Consider the following 18,690-nt stretch of genomic DNA (forward strand, 5'->3'; position numbering starts at 1 on the left):
GCCACTCAATACACCACTATCTCCGCTCACTTTCATTGTCTAATTCAAACAGGCTTAGCTGCCGCAACGTGAAAAAATCAGTGTCCCTCAAGGGCTGAAGAAAGCTCACTGTCGGATTCATTTTGGGACCATACAGTGATTTGAGACGACGCGATGTTCTCACTACGCTCCTGTGCATTCAGCACGGCTGCTGCTCTTCCACTGAGCAGTCTGTCAATATTTCCTTGTGCCATAGTTTCATAATGAAAGCCGACTAAACAGGTTGGCTTAGACATCCCTACCCAGAAACATTTTGTCATCTGTTTTGGGGCCATTGCGAGGTGCAAGCGAGATGAGACCATGTTCTGGTTCTAACTTGGCAAGCCATGCATTTAATCATCTGAAGTCTTCTTGAATTAATTGTCAAATGGGTTGTAAACCAGCCTAGAGCAACCACACAAGAAGGCTTTTGTAGAAGAAAAAGATAAGGAGTGTGATGGGAATGTGTTTTAATTGAGGGAGTTGAATTGATTGAATACTAAACAGTATTTCCACTGCATCTCACTTCAACATCTTGACTGTGGGTCAAGAATCAGAATCAACACTTGAAGTCGTGGATTTTGGAGAAACGTCCATACAATTCAAAACATTATACAATGGACCCGAGGCCAAGATAATTCCTTTCCTTTATCTAGAGGCTGTCAACAGCGATCTCCAAGCTCACTCTTAGGTAGTTTAGAGTTCTGCGTGAAACTGAAGCAGAAGCTACAACACCAGGGCAGACCCTAATGCTCATCTCCCCAAAATGCTCCATCTACAAGGTGCATTTTTAAGTTTTTGAGTGGCGGCGCCTTTTCTGACTCACCCACAGCAAGAGGGTTCTGGGTTCGAAACCCGCCGGCCAATCGGGGTCTTTCTGTGTGAAGTTTGCCGTTACAGTGAGTTCTGATCGATTATCATTCATTATCATTGTTCCGTTACATTTACTGTGTGTGGAAACAAAAAAGTCAATAGCAGCACCATTCGTAGCACGGATACACTTCTAACCTCAGGGAAACACAGCATTGACACTTACTAACAGAACGGAAGAGGACAATGGGTGACAATATATCTCTTCCAATTACGGCTGGGCCATATATAAATATATGAACTCTGCCTGACTCCTAAAAGATATGGGAAACGCTTAAATTTCTAAAATCAGGTTATTGCCATCCCTGTAATTACATTAACGCCAATCAGTTCTCTGTGGACGTACTGACATTTCCAGTGTCGCCCAAAATGACGAGACGAGGAACCAATAGAAGAAATAACAGAAGAGCTGGCATTTCATATTGGGAAAGACTCATTTACACTGCCCCAGTTTGTAAATATGTGCTGCGACAGACCTGTCCACACCACAGGGCACCCTCAGGAGGTCCATGTCCATTCCCTAATGAGTCACAGCTGTTTTGGAGGTTCAAGGAAGACTTACACAATATTAGGAAGGTGGTCATAATGTTATGCTAGATCGCTATCAAATCAACGCCATGCATCCAAGAAGTATGGTTTTAAAGGAGATCTAAATATCTCCGTTTTTTGTGTGTTCACAAGTAAATTTAACTTGATTTAACTTCTGCAGCCAAAGTGGTCAATATCATGCTTAAAAGCAAACCTGTGAAGAAAACTGCAGACAAACAACGAGAAGTGGGGTTAGATTTTAGATTGGACACCACAACTCTGCCGTAACCTACTTTTACTTTCAGTGTGTTGCAGAGCTCCAAGCATTGCTGCGCTGGGGGCATTTGTGCTCGAGTGTAAGCGCCCTAACCATGTGATGGTGTCACCCCATCAACCGCATCTTTATCCTTTCAATTCAGCCTGAAGACGTCAGACCATCTGAACCGTCTGGATTTTTAAAATACATGTCAACAGTTAATCTAAAATTCAGTTATAGTGTTGCCAACTATTTTATAAATCAAACAAAAAATCTACCAACTACTACCGTCTCATAAAAAGAACCAAAGCAAAATGACGATGGGTCGCTATTATTTAGAAAACACTAGTGAGCACAGTTAACCCTTTTAAACCTAGTGTGTTGCCTGTGGCATACAGTATTTGTACAAGTACAATTCTGAACAAGATGGTTCGCACTATTGGAAAAATTCCAACAGTTTCTGAAAGCTACACTCACACAGTAAACTATAGATATTGAAGCAACTAATCAATATTGAAAGTCCCAGATATTCTGGATTAAAAACAATCGGCAAAAGCACTTACTCACAGGACATATTCTGACGTTCTATACGTCCAATAAGCAAAACAAAACATGGACATTAAAGGCTCTTTTAGAGTACTGCCAGACTAGATGCAGTAACCCAACACTGGTTGAGCCATCTATACTTGTGCGCTTGTAAGTCTGGTTCACTTTGTAACAATGCCACCCAAACACTAGTTGGCGCTGTGTCTTTATTGCCAGTCGGACTCATTAAGTTTTGTTTCTACTTCCTGCCTCACTTTCAACAACGGTGACTCAAACTTTTGTGGAAATTTCGCCCAAGACGAGTCCAAACTTCCTCAGTTTACCTTTTCTCAATGTGTTCCAAAGCAAAACAGTCAGTTTGTATATTGTGGAGATGGAGAAGCACCCGGAAATACCAACAGGAAGACACCAGCTAACTAGCCTAGCCAACAGCAGTAGGCGTTTACTGCCTATTGCCATTGACTAGGCTAGTTAGCTGGTGTTTTCTTGGACTAGGCTTCTAAATGTGTTTTGCCTGGGATCTTGGCACTGGGAATTGTAAAATCTTATTCTGTATATTAATGATATATTTAGGAGATGGAGAAGCAGCTAGAAATACCAACAAGAAGACACCAGCTAACTAGCCTAGCCAACGGCAGAAGGCGTTAACTGCAAAGACGATACCAGCTGACCAGCCTGGTCAATGACAGTAGGCGCCTACTGCCTACTGGCTAAGCTAGCTAGCTGGTGTCTCCTTGTTGGTTGCTAGCTGGTAGCTGACTGCTAGCTTACTGGTCGGTTTTCAGTTGGTTTGGGCTTCTAAATGTAACAGAGTGTAATATTTTATGCTGTATATTAATGAATGATATATTGCGGAGATGGAAGCTGCCGGAAATACTAAACCGGAAACACCCTACTACAAAGTGAACCAATCACAGCTCTTGTGGTCTGCGCCGCCGCACCACATAGTAATATTTTTCAGGAGTATATCAGGCTACGGAGGTTAGAGTCTGTGTAGGGTCTGAGCCATTTGCCGTAACTATGGCATCAAATTGACAATGACGCCCAAACCGCCTATTAGGTGTTAAAGACGAGGCGTGAGTGTCGCCTGGATTGTAATGACTCTGGATTCTAGTCCCGATTCCTTTCTGACTCTGCTTCGGCTTCTCAATACTATAATCAAGGCCTCTTTAGTCACAGCAGGTTGTGTCAGTCATCGGGACGAGATGCATCTGCTTTAAAGGATGAAGGCTACGTTTGCGTTCAGCACTCCCACCCTTCAGGGCATAACTCCTCAGTCATGATGAACTCTTTGCGTCTCCCAGCGAAGGAGATCCCAGCAGATATGGCAGCAGCAGCAGCAGCTTACTGGCTCGAGCGCGACAATATGAATTTTTCAACCACATGCTTCTGGCACACCACATAAGCTCGGTGCCCCACCCTACTACTGGGATCAAATGTCAGGCCGGCTGCCAGACATGTGGATGTGTGCATAGTGGAGCTGAATGTGTGGGTTAAGATATGTCAACAGCATTTACAAGATGGTGTCCAGTTCAGAATTAAAGGAATTAGGAGGAGTGAAAATGGCTGATTGCTGTTTAGCTCTTCACTGTATTCTTCTAGTAATTATCAGCATTGTTTAATAATCCGGCTGGTAGAAAGCTACAGGAGGAGTGAACAGACTGCGATGCAAAGCGACCAGTATTTATCTGCAAATAATCATTGGTTTCACTACAACCGCATCTGATCTGATCTGTTTGTTCGATTGCCAAGAAAATACCTACCTACTTAAAAGATAGACAGATGTCAATAAACCAAAACTGATTAACTGCATAAGAAAAGTAAAGCTTGAGTCGTTTTAGTGTGGTAAAGACAACGACAATCAGACTTTCTGATCTGGACCTGCTGTACAACGGTTTCTACTCACTAACATTACAAATGCTGAGCACAGATTAAATAAAACTGTCCAACAACAGTTAACTGTCACTTGGTATGAATCACGCGATTGGAAGGTGGGTCACAGGACATCAAATCAATTTGAGTTTGGAATCCTAGAACGACATTTACATCAACAGGTAAATATCAAATGACTCTGAAATGTCTGCCATTAGATGATATACCTCTTAAATGAATCATTTATTATCAAAAGTGTTTATTTACTTATTTCAAGTGTATTCAAATGTATCTTTTAGGACTTTAGGACCATCTCGTGTCACATTATAATGTCTTGCTGGGAAACTTTTGGACCTGGCATTCATGTCGATGTTACTTAGACACTTACCACCTACCAAGACCAGACCAGACCAGACCAGACACCCACGCCCCCTAGCAATGACACTCCTTGACATGGCCTCCAAATTCACTAGATCCCAAACTAATCAAGTATCTGCGGGATGCACTAGAACAAACCTGATCCATAGAGCCTCCCCTCCTCTCAACCCATCAGTCCTCTTGAACGTGAGTAGTCGAATTTTGCTTTTTGAAATCCCAAGTCAGCCATCCAAGTCCAGAGATGCATTCGAAGGCACTCATCTCACTCTCATCAGCTCGTCGGAACAAGCTGACGTCTTGACCCATTACACCATCTAATCACATGACTAACCGTGCTGCCATTAGTCATAAATCATGACCGCAACAGTGCATTTTGTACTAGTAAAGGACTAAAGCGCTAAGCTAAGCCGATCTGTGTGACCTGCCTCTGACAAACACATGTGGATTCAAAATTTGCATAATGATCTGGAGCCCACAGGGCAGACCTGCAGTGGGGATGTACATAAGGCTAAATGACCCCTGCAACATAAATTTAACAGCTATTAATTATTAACTCAGCCTCATGAGCTCTCTTTAGCTTGCTCTGGGTAGACGAACACAGGGATGATCCAATCAGCAAGTTTGGATCATCGCTGGGATATTATGTGGCGCATGTAAAGCTGCACATTTATTACACCAATGCAACTCACTGTTAGATTATAGAAATGCCCAACTTCCCAGAGGGAAGCACTGATTCAAAATGGCTGTTGATTTATGTTGTGAAATAGGGTGAATTTGTTCCTGGGCAAGTGAAACAAAAGCCCCTGCAGGGAACTGGCTGCACTGAGAGCCAAGGCTATTTCACAGCACCTCGAATCCCACAGGGGCTGAATAAGATGGTGTTGGAAAGGTAAGAGGACGGGGGCCACGCCGTTTGGTTTTACGGGGAGGCGCCTCCTTCCATCGTGAGAAATATGCTGCAAAGGAGGATGTGGAGGATCTGGGAGATGTGGCCGGAGAAATCCTCGTCCCGGATCGATCTGACCTCCACGGTGGGATGCGCTGCCTGCATCCAGCTGGAAAAGCCGCTTAGCTGCATCCCAGCAAACATTCGGCAATTCAGACCGACAGGTGCACCAGCATCATCATCATCATCCTCACCACCACCATCACCACCATCATCATCATCACCATCCAGCTACACACAGCCTCCATCCACCTTGGAAGCACGTCCGTGCCAAAAGCTAACCAGAAAACACGCATGATTTCGCGCATGTATATGTATAAGCATATACATTTTTTTTTTTAATATGTCACAATTGTTGAGTCGTGTATGAGCTGGCTAGTCTGCACGGCGACCAAATGATCCGGGTTAGCCTCTCCGCTGAGCTGAGCTGAGCTGAGCTGAGCTGAGCTGAGCTGGCTGCCTCCCTTTGGTTTCGTGGCTGCCTTTTGGTCAAATAAAACGCAGGACAGAAACGCCACGCGTGGGCTCTCGGACTCACCTCTCTGCCATTTTCACGGCGGTTCCTAAAATCCTTTTGCGGTATATCCCACAACGTCTCCCATGCTGCCGAGAAATGCGGTCGCCGCAGTCACCGAGTCGCTCCTTCCAGACTGGTGTCGAGGCACCAACACTAACACGCACACACGCAGCGTCCGGTCTCTCCCCTTCATAATAAAAGAAAAGCTGGCATAAAATAAATTAAAATAAAAAAACAATAAAATAAAAATAAATAAATAAATAAAATAAAATAATAAACACACACCACAACAATATTCATGTGCAACGGTGCTAAACGTCCTGACATGTGTTTGTAAAACTTGGTTATTGCAAAACAACAAATTTGTGGCTTAAAAACACACACACAGCCAGTCAACAAACTAAATATCTCATTATTCCACAAAGCAACACAATAGCTTAATATTTACCCTCTATCAAATCATGTCATGAATCCATCCCAATCTCAAAAATCAATCCTTTTTTTGTACACCAATGGAAATAAATGCAAAAATACGCATGGAAACTTAAGTGATTAGAAATATATTATTATCCTTATTTTCTTCCTGCATCTGTTTTAATTGTTGCCACGTAGGTCAGAAGACGTCGCCCCCTAAAAATATTCTGCATTGTGTTTGAAGTTAAGTTTCAATAACATCCGGTAGGGGGTAATTTTCGCAAACTTAACGCTAGATGGAATAAGCGTTTATGGTGGTGATGCATTCGTGTTAACTGAAAAGGACGGCGTATTTGTTATCAGTGGGCTCCTCTGTTTGTTTGTTTTTTATTATTTTATTATTATATCAATATTTTGTTATCGGGATGTAGAGAAAACCAGCATGTTCCGTTCATGTCTAGAGGTTTATTGCTACCTGAGGAATATTTGGAGACACCCACCCGTGTGACACGTGAAAGCACCTCGGAAGCAACCTGCTGGATGACATCCGATTTTTGGATAATTTGATTAACACTTGCGTCATCACTTGTCATTCATTAAAAAAAAAAAAAAAAGAAAGAAAACTCATTACCATGTAGCAAAGGCGAGTGGTCGCTTATTTTGTGTTAACGGTGCCAGTTACTGTAGATTTTAATTTCAGGGTAAATGTGCGCAGTCATCAGGTGGTTGTTGACGCACAGTTAAAGAGAAAAGGAGATTAAAACAAGACCCAAGAAAAACATGACCTAAGAGAAGGAATAATGCCCCAGGCTGACAAAAGCCAGAAGAAATTTATTATTTCTCACTAATACTGACAAGGCCAATATTAGATTTTTAAAGGAAAGCTAAAGTTAACTTATCGAAATTAAACAGAAAGAATATAAACAGAAAATACATATATAAAGAGTCCTTTTCTGTGTCAAACAAACCTAACAAGGAAAGGGTAGCAGTTGGAAAGCTGGTACAAAAATATGAGATACAGATGGATACATTTTAGATTAGGGAAATGTTTTGTTTTTTTCCAAATCCCAATTTAATCCTGAAAACAAAAAAAAAGCATCTTGATTTGTGGAGGGGATTTTAACATAGTATTACATTAGGGATTAAAGTACTCTGAATAACAAAATATATAGACGGGAATCTTTTATGTTTGGAGGGAACTATATCCACTAGAAAGAGACTACACATATGACTCTAGATCCCATTTGGTTTATTGTAGAATTTATTTTCCTCACAAACACTATTTATAAAGGGGTCGATTTAGGGGGAGAAACGTCCCAAATCTGTAACAATTCACTTAACAAAATAAACCAAATACACTTTGTAGGTTTATATTTTCGACAATAAGACCACGGTGGAACAAACGAGGGCAGAGATTCAGAGGTAGAGGGAAATGATAATGGTGACATGGATCCAAATCCCAGCTTTTTTTTAGACGTGTTATGGCCTGGATGATTAAGAACATTTACAGATATATCTGGAAATATTTCGTCAAGCTTCTGTTCATACAAGTGCAGACAGTGTTACTACCTTGAACAGCAAAAGACCTTGTCTCACACAGACTGAAGAACAATGAATGTGTTTTAAATGCTGTCTGCCACTGTTTGTCTAGTAATGTCCTTCCCTAGAACGTCCTGCCAAGCATATTAAAAGTGTCCCACAGTTGCTGTGCATGTTAATTGATTCAAGTCATTTTGTATTTTGAATGTGCCTCGGTTACTCGGTGTCAGTTTCACAAAATCGTTGGTTGATTAGACATTTTTTATATATATATCTTTTTAATTTTCTCCCACAAATTCAAATTTCTTTAAATACACATTAATATGAAACCAACATATTTCAGTAAAGGGACAAATGGAGGCAGAAAACCGTATCTTTCTTTGTGCACTTTGCACATTCCACGATACAAGAGCTGCCTCAACAGAGTCATTACAAGGCCTCATATTATACATTGACTTTAACTGGCCGAGAGCCTATTCAGTCCCCAGGTGAAATCCCACGCTGCTATGTTTATTTTTACGGCAGTCGGCCATCCTACTATTGCACATCTTTGGAATTTAAAAAAATAATAATGTATAATTATAAATAGCACTAGGCCAAGTTTAATATAGAACACATATAGTAGGTAGGGGGTCCCTACTTAATCTCTCTTCAGTTAGGCAGTAAAATGTTGAAGACCCCTGGTTTAAACAGTGACGCTGCAAAAAGCAAGCAAAATCTGAAGGACAATCTTAATAAATCATTTCACCCTGCAGAGGGCAGTAAAAAAAAAAAAAAAAAAAAAAACGCCCAGTAGCGTCAGAAGTGCCAAATATTCCAATAGAGGAAAGAGGAACCAAAGAAGCATAAATGACTAAAGAAAGTGGTCTTTTGGATGGAACATTTAGCTCTAGGCCCAGATTCTGGCAAAAACTTATCTGTATTAACTGTTACAAGAGCCACCAGTGCATCAAGCAAATTATCTCAGTCTGAAGACAACGCAACCATCATTTTTCAAATTAGTAAAGTTCTGCTGTTGTTTTTCTGCGATTGGATTTCACCAAAAGTGATCATGATCAATCAGGATTTTTTTCAGACCACATTTCTTCCTCAAAGACGATGGTTCCTCACCATCTTTCCGGTTTTTAATAATGCGTTGAATACTTCTTAATCCATTTTTAATAGTTCCTGCTTTAATCTCCTTAGATGTTTTCTCTTCTTGGTGCCAGTGATTTGACTCTCGATGGTGACCCTCACATCTTTTCCACAACCACAGGATGTGTCTTTCCACAATTAGGAAATGTGAAGCTACTCATTGCATCAGTTGGGGTTAAATAACTTGTTGCCACCTGAAAGATAATCGCCCATGCAGTAATTATCCAATAGGAGGCTTGTTCCCATTTGCTTAGTTAAATCCAGATGGCGACTTAAGGCAGTTTATTTGATACATGACAGTCTCAGAGATATAAATGTGTGCGAATAACCTACCAACTTTAACAGTTACAGAATAGATGTTTGTGGAACATTCTTCTGTGTCTAAATGAAGGGAACTGCTTTTAATATTTCAACGAAAAAAAAAAAGGCACTTGTGACCTAGGGTCATGGTTCCCAAGCTAGGATCCGAGCCCCTATAAGGGGAGCAGCAGATCACGAAAATAGTGCTCTCTGAAGTGTTCTCCGAATTGCGGTTGTCAAAATTAGACATGCACATGTTAAATAAATCATTATGAGACTCTTACTGGAGGGAGAAGTAGAATGGCACAAGGAGGAAACAAGAAAAAGAGTTGAAGAGGAGCAGAAATGAAGCAGCTTTCAGCCTCCTCTTATTATAAAGGTAAATGCTCGACAGTTTAGAGACTTTTATTCCTCCTTGTCTGACATTTGTGCTCCAGAAAAAGAGAGAAGAGATGAGTAGGGAAGCTGACAGTACTGTGATGAGTCTTTATTAAAATGAATTATAGATTCATTTCCTCTGTTGGAATCTGAGGAGCTCCACATGTGAATGTGCTGCAGCGGATTTGTGTTTAACTGTTTGTTGTTCATGAGTCCATTGCATAGACATTCAGACATATTTCAACATTTTACAGCAAATTTTGGCCAGTTTTGTATGGTAGTATGTTTTTGTTGAAACACATATAGTTGTTGTCCAATGAAAAGACTCCAATCAACATTGTTTCCCTTGAATAAACTACACCAATCAGACATAACATTATGACCACTGGCAAGAGACATTGATTATCTTGTGATAATTTAGTGTTCAGCTAAGATACTTTTGGACCTGGCATTCATGTGGATGTTACTTGGATATGTACCACCCACCTAGACCAGATCAGGCACCCCAACCCCACCCAGCCATCCTCAGCAGGATACAGCCTGACACAGGACACACACACAACACAGTTGTGTTAGCCTGCCCAGGGCAGCTGTGATGATGATAATGATGATGATGATTATTATTATTATTGTTATTATTATTATTAACAACATCCTGGTGCCAGACACCACAGGACACCCTCAGAAGGCCCACGTCCATTCTCTGGTGAGTCACAACTGTTCTGGATGCACGCAGGAGACCTACACAATATTAGGAAGGTGGTCATAATGTTATGCCTGATTGATTCTCACGTGAAGTTACTGCCCGAGATATTTTTCATGGTGTTCACATCTATAAATGACTGATTAATGACTGGATCAACGTATAATATATTGAATGATTAGCCAACACCATTCAACTTGAAACTCAACCACAGCCAAAACTTTCTATGTTACAATAGCTCCACCTAGTGACATTTTCAGGTCTGTAACAGAGCGTAGTACAGAAGGAAAGCACTTTTTTACACAAATATTTTCAAATAACTTTAAATCATTTACTATATTTACTATAAATTACTATAAATCAAAAAGTCTGAGTGATTACTTGGCCGAGAGACCATAGTAAAGACATTTAATCGCAAGAGCAATTTTTTTTTTTTTTTTTTTTTTTTTAGAGCAAATGAAATCGTTGTTCACCTTTAAATTAATTTGATTCACACTACGGTGGCCCAAAGAGTTCAACCCGCAGCAATTTTAGAAAATACATGCAAATTAAGAACAATGTCACTGCAATTGCACTGCAAATAGGCACAACAATGTCAAATACAGAGGTACACTGCAAATACCACAACGGGAATGTTTATAAGCGACCAAGAAGTGATGAAAAGGCTCGGAATAAATGCTTAAACACTGTCAACGCCATTAATGCGAGAATACGCCATCGGAGTATTTTAATTTACTTACTATTTAATTTACACGATAATTAAAAGCGAAAGGCTTAAAACAAATCAGTCAATCAGGATGTGAAACATAAAAACAAACATAGACGGATAGGAATATTAACAAAGCCAGAGATAAATAACTAACAGCTCCAAAAGTCATAAAGCTCTGAAAAACGAGTGCGTCCCAGCCAGATTCATCACTTTGGAAACGTTTCATTGTCGTTGGCTCCTCTGTCAGCTCACTTATCAGCAGTGTTGTCAAATTGATTTTCTTAATTTGTTTGTTTGTTTTCTTTTTAATTAATTATTATTTTATTATTATTATATGCATGAGTTTTCTTGAGAGTTGAGCTCCCTCGGCCACCGTATTACTGCCCTCTAGTGGTTTTCTCTGTACACTGTGATCGGAGGTTCTTGTTGAGTTCACAATCATTGTAGTTTGATTCATCTAAAGACCTCATTTGTGTGAAAATTACGTTTGATTCAGTATTATTTCATAGCATATTTCAGTATTTCATATCATGGCTACAATGACGCTTTAGAGAAACGAAGGTCGTGCCGTTTGTAGAAATGTCTTTGCCAAAAAAAAAGGAACATTTTTTTACTTAAGAATCAGAAAAGACTTTATTGTCAAGTATATTTGTGCATACAAGGAAATTGCTTTGGTGTTTGTTGCATAAAAAATATAGAATAATACTTACAAATAATACTTGGAAATTACCACAAAATCCTGTTAGTATCTATTAATTACTTAGTTCTTCTTCCTGGGTTTTAGTTTCACTGAGATGAGATTACATAATGACTCACAGGCCTCAAAACTTGATAAAGCATTAATAATACTGGCAGGTAATACGTCATACCGTTTAACTGCAGCAGCTTGTTTTTGACGGAGTTAGGTAACTCTAACCCTGACCTTACCATGCAACTAGGAGCTGGTGTTTGGGCCCACGCACTCAGCTGACCAAACAATAAGGCTGCCAAAAAAGAGGAAGTCTCCTTTATGGGGGAAAAAAACAAGGTTTTAAACAATAACGCGATAAAGCGTACACATCAGCCTTTTCCCATGTTTCAACATTAATATTAGCCTGTGAACAGGCTGCCTTTCATAGTTTGAGGCAAGCACAACTAAATCTCCAAATACTTTCATATTGACTCTTACGTACTTTTATTTCTGTTCTTATAAACTATCGCTTTGCTGAGATAAAGCAACAGAAAGAAGGCTAATAAGAACAATCCAGGCTGATGTTAGTGGATCAAATTTTAATGTACACCTCTCCAACTAGCACAGTAACAAAATGCCATTAACAACCTATATTTTGGAATAAATTAAATTCCTTTGGAAAGTGAAATTTTGGTAACGGCTCAAGAGGCGCAACACAAAGACACTTTATGCTACAAGTTACAAAATAAGGATTTATTTCATTAAAAAGAAAACAAAAAGATGACAGACGAGACATGAGTGAGCTTCTGCTACTGATCCTCCCAGGCCTCTTAAAAACAACGCTCTTTATTTAGTCCTCTCGGTGTGGCTTGTTAAGGTGATTAAGCACAAGCCAGTGGACGCACAGAGAGGAGTAACACCTCCACCCTCACAAGGGATCCTCCATGAGCCCTGAAAACAAACAAAGCCCCTCTGCGATCATGCCCCATCTTCCTGATGCCCTTTTTAAACCAAGTTACTACCTTGGATAAACGTTAACAAGTAATCCCAACACAGTGAGCTGTTCTCACCACAGTCTAATGGTCACACACAAGTTACCATTTCAATAAAGCCAGGTAGGTCACCAACAAATGGAAAGGCCACAACAACCTTACCTTACAAACGTCACCCAGCTAGTAACATCACGACGTTAGCCGCCAAGATGGGGCCGACTTCTCTACAGCACGAAAGGTCACACGCACGCTCAAAACAAAGCACCTGTATTTGCATCCGAAATAAACCCATCTTGACAAAGAACACTGCAAGAACAAAGACCAGTGAATTCTACCACAGGCCACCACAAACTTAGAGGTTCTTGCACATAGACAAAACTGTTTCAGAACTTCCCTGGTTTCCTCTCTATGTGACAGAGTGAAATTCTAACGTAATTCTCATCTAGTCTTCGGGCACGCTAGGGGCCACCCTAGGGTTACCACACAAAAAATAAATAAAGTGCAGATGGTCACACCAACACCCGGAAGCTTTCTACACCAGTCAGGTCCTAAAAACATGCAATTTTATCTCGTGTGGTAACAGCTTGAGTCTTATAAATTACAAGTTCATTTTTATTCTCACCCTAAGAAATATATATATTTTTATAAAACTCTAAGTACTAAGTGGAGACACATGGTGGCGTTACCAAACTAAGGGTTCATTTCATTAAAAGAGAAACTAAAAAAAATACAGGTGCAACACGGCGAGCATCCACAGTTGAAAAGTGATCTTCCTACACCTTGTCAACAGGGCCCTGTATTCAGTCTTCTCAGGTGAGGCTGATTAAGGTGATTTAGCACAAGCCAAAGACATCCAGTGGAAGTGCAGAGGGGCGTAACAGTCAAAATGAGAAATATAAACAAAGACATTAGTGCAATCAACTTAAAATGGGAGTTCATGTGAATACTGTATATTTGCTTAGTTGAAATAATGAGGAATTGTGAGTTAATTTGACAAGATAAAATGTATAAATAGATTTTAAAAAATCTTAAATTGATAATGTAACCTAATAGTTTATTTTAACTCATAGCATTATATTAGAATATTATGTCTGTCTGTCTGTAAGTTGAGTTTATTCATATTTTTAAGGTAGCAGGAGAACTAGTTTCCAATAGAAAAACAATGCAGATCATTTATTTGCCATAAATCTTTCCAGTTGTGCTCGATGTTCTGGTCTGGGTGTTTCTATAACCATTCTCTGAACTCACACATGGGGGAAATTCATAGCAGTCTGTCTTTAACTTCCTTGTGTCTTCCTGTAAGTCAAAAGTCAAAAGTTTGTTTTTTCATTGTAATGTGGCTACATAGTTGCATGACAGACACATGACTAAGTACAACAATGAATCAGAAGCCACTGGTTCTTATAAAACCTTAACATTAGTTTTATTTCCGTGACGTTTTCTGCACGAGGCAAAATGCGTTCACCTATTTCCTACTTTCTTGTCCCTCTGTCCCTCTGTCCTCCTGTCTCTTCCCCGAACACCGTCCGATGAAACCCGAGCGTTTCCGAAACCTAACTCGTGGTCTGATTTCATTGGCGGATCGCTCGGCCAATCAGACGCGGCCATCTGTGCAAGGGCTCGGAGCTGCTGAAATTTCCAGGTTACGTTTCCCTTAAAGTCATTTCGGCAGGTTTCACCCTCGCTCCGGATCATCTCCCGTCGACCACTGTCACCTGACTGAAGAAGAAGAAGGAAAAAGCTGCAGGGATGAATCTTCCAGTGGCGATTCTTGCAGTTTTTGCTTCGCTCGCCGTCTCTAGTGAAGCTACGGTCTACTTCAAGGAGCAATTTCTGGATGGAGGTGCAGTATGGGCAGTTTCATGTCTCCTTGTCGCACATGAGTGCATGTATTTGGGAAGTCTTAATAAATACTACTAAACAGTACCTGTCATTTGGTCTTTACACTAGATCCGACTACTTATTTGAATTTTAAAGCAACAACGACAACAACAAAAAACCCTCACTTTAAATATCTTCAACAGTTCAACGCATTTTAATAACGACTAGTCGAAGTTGCTTCGATTAGTCCAGATAAATATGTAAGTTGAAAAAGTAACGAGTAGGGGAGGAAATAATATGTAATAAGTGTATTAATTCCCGGCAATGTGAAATGGTAGAAGGAAATTGGTTACATCCTTGTGGGCGAGTCTGAACTCTTTCACTTTTGATATGCAGAACCGCCTCTGAATGCCTTGAGATTTATTATGGTTGAAGTTACTTATTAAAAAGTACTTGCTCTTAGCCCTCGGTGTGTATTTGTAGTTTTTTGTATGTACAAAAGTATAAGAGTGGAGTGGCTACAAATATGAATACTAAATATGTCGTGCATATGTTGTTATTGTGCCAGGGAGCTCGTGTAAATGTTGTAAAAACTTCCACTTTTAACATGAAGCCCTCTTATTAACAATGCTTTTTTTTTTTTTTTTTTTTGGCAACTGCAGTGCAGTAGTTGCTACATGTGCATCAGGAACAGGCACTGTGACGTTAACCAACAGGCGAGGGTTGAGTAACCTGTTCACTTTCTGTGTTTCAGATGCGTGGAAAAGCCGGTGGCTCGAGTCGAAGCACAAGTCGGACTATGGCCAGTGGAAACTGAGCGCGGGGAAGTTTTATGGAGACGCCGAGGCTGATAAAGGTGATTTCTTCTATGTTCTCTCGGGAGGCCTAAGAGTCTGAACGTGGTTGATTTGCGTATATCAGATTTTTGCAAATGGGGTTTTGTCATGCAAATGTGGGTGAAAGAAGTGTGTGTGTATGTAAAATGCTCTCCAGGCGGCCTTGTAAAAAATAAACATTAGGACTGGAATACCCAGTAAGGCGGCTCTGGTGCAGAACATTACAAATTGACTCTTACTGTAGTTCCTAAAGGGTTCCCTATGAATTAAACATAACTCATTGCAACGTTATACTGAAACTGCATATTTGACAGAAGATCTAGGAAGCTGTGGTCAAGAATAAACTAAAAGCAAAAGCTGTGAAAGAGTTTCGAGTTCCCGTTGCTAACAGTTTTTCGCTGTATCTACACCAGGCATCCAGACCAGCCAGGATGCCCGCTTTTATGCCCTGTCGGCCCGCTTCGAGCCCTTCAGTAACGAGGGAAAGACCCTCGTGGTCCAGTTCACTGTCAAGCATGAGCAGAAAATTGACTGCGGAGGCGGCTACGTCAAGGTCTTCCCCTCTAGCCAGGACCAGAGCGACATGCACGGGGACTCACAGTATTACATCATGTTCGGTGAGTGGTGTTTGTCTTCTGGAGTCACACAGGTCACACGTATTTATGGTGTATTTTGTCACATCATCATCGTCAAATAATTAATGATGTAATCTTCGTCTCCAGGGCCTGACATTTGTGGATACAGCACAAAGAAGGTTCACGTGATCTTCAATTACAAGGGCCAGAACCATCTCATCAAGAAAGACATCAAATGCAAGGTAGGTATTCATGAAGCCTGTTGAATTAGTGTTAGTATTTTCTGTTAGTTTGTTTCGTTTTTGGATTCTCATCCACTCCACTTGTTCCGTCTCCTCTTTCCAGGATGATGAGATGACCCACCTATACACACTGATCCTGAATCCAGACCAGACATACGAGGTGAAGATCGACAACGAGAAGGTGGAGTCCGGCTCCTTGGAGGAAGACTGGGACATACTGCCCCCGAAGAAGATCAAAGACCCCGAGGCCAAGAAACCCAGCGACTGGGACGACAGGGCCAAGATCGACGACCCCACTGACACCAAGCCTGAGGTAGGAGATCAACGCAATGCGTGAAACTTTTGAAACATACTCGGCTTCGCTAGTCTGCTCATTCACTCGGCACTTCACTGAACCTGAAACTTGCAAGTTGCAATTTATTTTTATGTATTTAATTTACGCTATGTTACACCATTGTATATTTAATGAGGCAACCTATCATTCTGATGCTGTCGTCTTCTAGGACTGGGACAAACCAGAGACCATCCCTGACCCTGATGCCAAAAAGCCTGACGACTGGGATGAGGACATGGACGGAGAATGGGAACCTCCCATGATCACCAATCCCGAGTATAAGGTACAACTTGCATAGTTATTAGGGACAAGGGCTGAAGTTCCAAAGATGGAATGACTGCCATTTGGATTTCAAGTATTCATGAAGAGAACTGAATGGATAATACGTTATGGAGGCATTGCTTCTACCATAGAACTGATGTAATAACGTAACTGTCTTTGCAGGGTGAATGGAAACCCAAGCAGATCGACAACCCTGACTACAAGGGAGCCTGGGTTCACCCTGAGATAGACAACCCAGAGTACACCCATGATGCCACCATTTACAAGTTTGACAGCATTGGAGTCCTTGGCCTGGATCTGTGGCAGGTAACGGTCACCACTCTGAGAGTGGTTAAGAGTTAATGTATTAAAAAATAATTTATTTTTTTCAATTTTTTTTCATAATCGTAATTTATTTTTGAGGAAATGTTAACATGTTTGGTGTCTCTGTTTTAAAGGTTAAATCTGGAACCATCTTTGACAACTTCCTGATCACTGACGATGTCAAAGAAGCAGAGAAATTTGGAGAGGAAACCTGGGGAGTTACTAAGGTACAACGCTTAAAAATACTCAGTCTAGAGGCTACTAAACACTAACAAGAGAGACAACAACGGAACAGCAAGTAATCCAACTGATGCTAGCTGTGTAGTGTAGGGCTGCAACAAATTATCATTTTTAATTTGTAGTACAAATACAGACACTGCTGCTTTCCTTAACTGTGCAAAATGCTTGTGTGTAGTGTTTTTGCTACAGTGCTGGGCCCTGGACGTCTTCTAGCCTTTTCACAAGCCACTAAAGTTGCTGCATTAACTTACTCTAAGCAAATCAATATATATATGTAATTATGTTGGCTAGTAAATAGTTGCTGTAGCCGCATATTTTGGTCACGTGAAACATAGCCAATCAGTTATTAATCCTCTATCACTTCCAGCGTAAATTTCAGGATGTGACAGTAGCATTGCCCTTCAGTCTTCTTCTCCTGTCTTATGTTGAGCCTACCTCAAAACGTGACTATAACATGTCTTGTTTTCCCACCCAGGACCCAGAGCAGAAGATGAAGGATCAGCAGGAGGACATTGAGAGGAAGCTGAGAGAGGAGGAGGAGAAGAGCAAGAAGGACACTGAAGGGGATGAGGAGGAGCAGGAGGATGATGCTGATGATGATGATGACGACGACGAGGACCCAGAAGAGGGAGACGATGATGAGGACGCAGGGACAGAAGAGGACAATGATTCGAAAAAGAAGGACGAGTTGTAGGATCTCTATGGCTGGCGTTTCATACAGCAAACCTTTAGTTCAGGTGTAGGGCTGGGGGGTGGGGGGGGGCAGTGGATGCTTGGGTCAGATCAGATTTATTTTTTATTGATTCCCCCTTCTTCTTTTTTTTTATTTTTATTTTTTTATACTTCACATTAACAAAGGATAAGGGTTTACATGTTTTTCCTTATGACTGTGTGTCTAATTTAATGAGATTAACTAAACAGACCTGGTCCCATGGTGCGTGTGTGATTTGACTCCATATGTGTGTGTCCTGAGGATAATCTAGGAATTCTTTTTTTTTATTATTTTTTATTTTTTTTCCATGCTGGGATGATTGATTGAGTATCTTTGATGGGTTTATGCACTTTTATCCCTCTTGTGTGATGTCGTACTGTTCATTGTTTTGAACCTTTTTAATTTATTCAATCATTCCATTTGTTTGCTGAAAACGTGTCGATTCCTGAAGCTCGGTTTGTTCTTAAGTCCTTTCTCCAAGTGCGTGTGTGTCAATCTTTGTCATTGTTTTGAATGAGTGACTGTACTGTGGGTGTAAAATTTTTAAGTTAGTGAATAAATTGAAGCTTCTGTCA

General features: G+C 40.6%; 2 protein-coding genes across 2 annotated transcripts in view; one reads left to right on the forward strand and one right to left on the reverse strand.

Annotated features, from left to right (window-relative positions):
- arhgap39 (Rho GTPase activating protein 39) overlaps positions 1-6,090 on the reverse strand; it is a 54,352-nt gene extending 48,262 nt beyond the window's left edge. Inside the window, exon 1 of the mRNA XM_047587478.1 lies at positions 5,953-6,090. Coding sequence (XP_047443434.1) covers positions 5,953-5,963 — 11 coding nt within the window. The 5' untranslated portion in view covers positions 5,964-6,090. The remainder of the gene's footprint in view (positions 1-5,952) is intronic.
- Positions 6,091-14,376: 8,286 nt separating this feature from the next.
- Positions 14,377-18,690, forward strand: calr3a (calreticulin 3a). Its single transcript, XM_047587949.1, has 9 exons — positions 14,377-14,613; positions 15,346-15,447; positions 15,841-16,044; positions 16,150-16,244; positions 16,348-16,557; positions 16,748-16,861; positions 17,023-17,166; positions 17,298-17,390; positions 17,879-18,690. Exons 1-9 carry the CDS (start codon positions 14,520-14,522, stop codon positions 18,095-18,097), a joined length of 1,275 nt encoding a protein of 424 aa, XP_047443905.1. The 5' UTR covers positions 14,377-14,519; the 3' UTR covers positions 18,098-18,690.

This window comes from Mugil cephalus, chromosome 6 (assembly GCF_022458985.1).
Source record: "Mugil cephalus isolate CIBA_MC_2020 chromosome 6, CIBA_Mcephalus_1.1, whole genome shotgun sequence".
NCBI classification, from domain to species: Eukaryota; Metazoa; Chordata; class Actinopteri; order Mugiliformes; family Mugilidae; genus Mugil; species Mugil cephalus.

Excerpts from the sequence above, each read along its gene's own strand:
- calr3a (XM_047587949.1), top strand. The coding sequence starts at position 14,520 with ATGAATCTTCCAGTGGCGATTCTTGCAGTTTTTGCTTCGCTCGCCGTC. Across the intron at positions 14,614-15,345 it reads GGAGCAATTTCTGGATGGAG|ATGCGTGGAAAAGCCGGTGG; the intron begins GTGCAGTATGGG and ends TCTGTGTTTCAG. Across the intron at positions 17,167-17,297 it reads TTGGCCTGGATCTGTGGCAG|GTTAAATCTGGAACCATCTT; the intron begins GTAACGGTCACC and ends TCTGTTTTAAAG.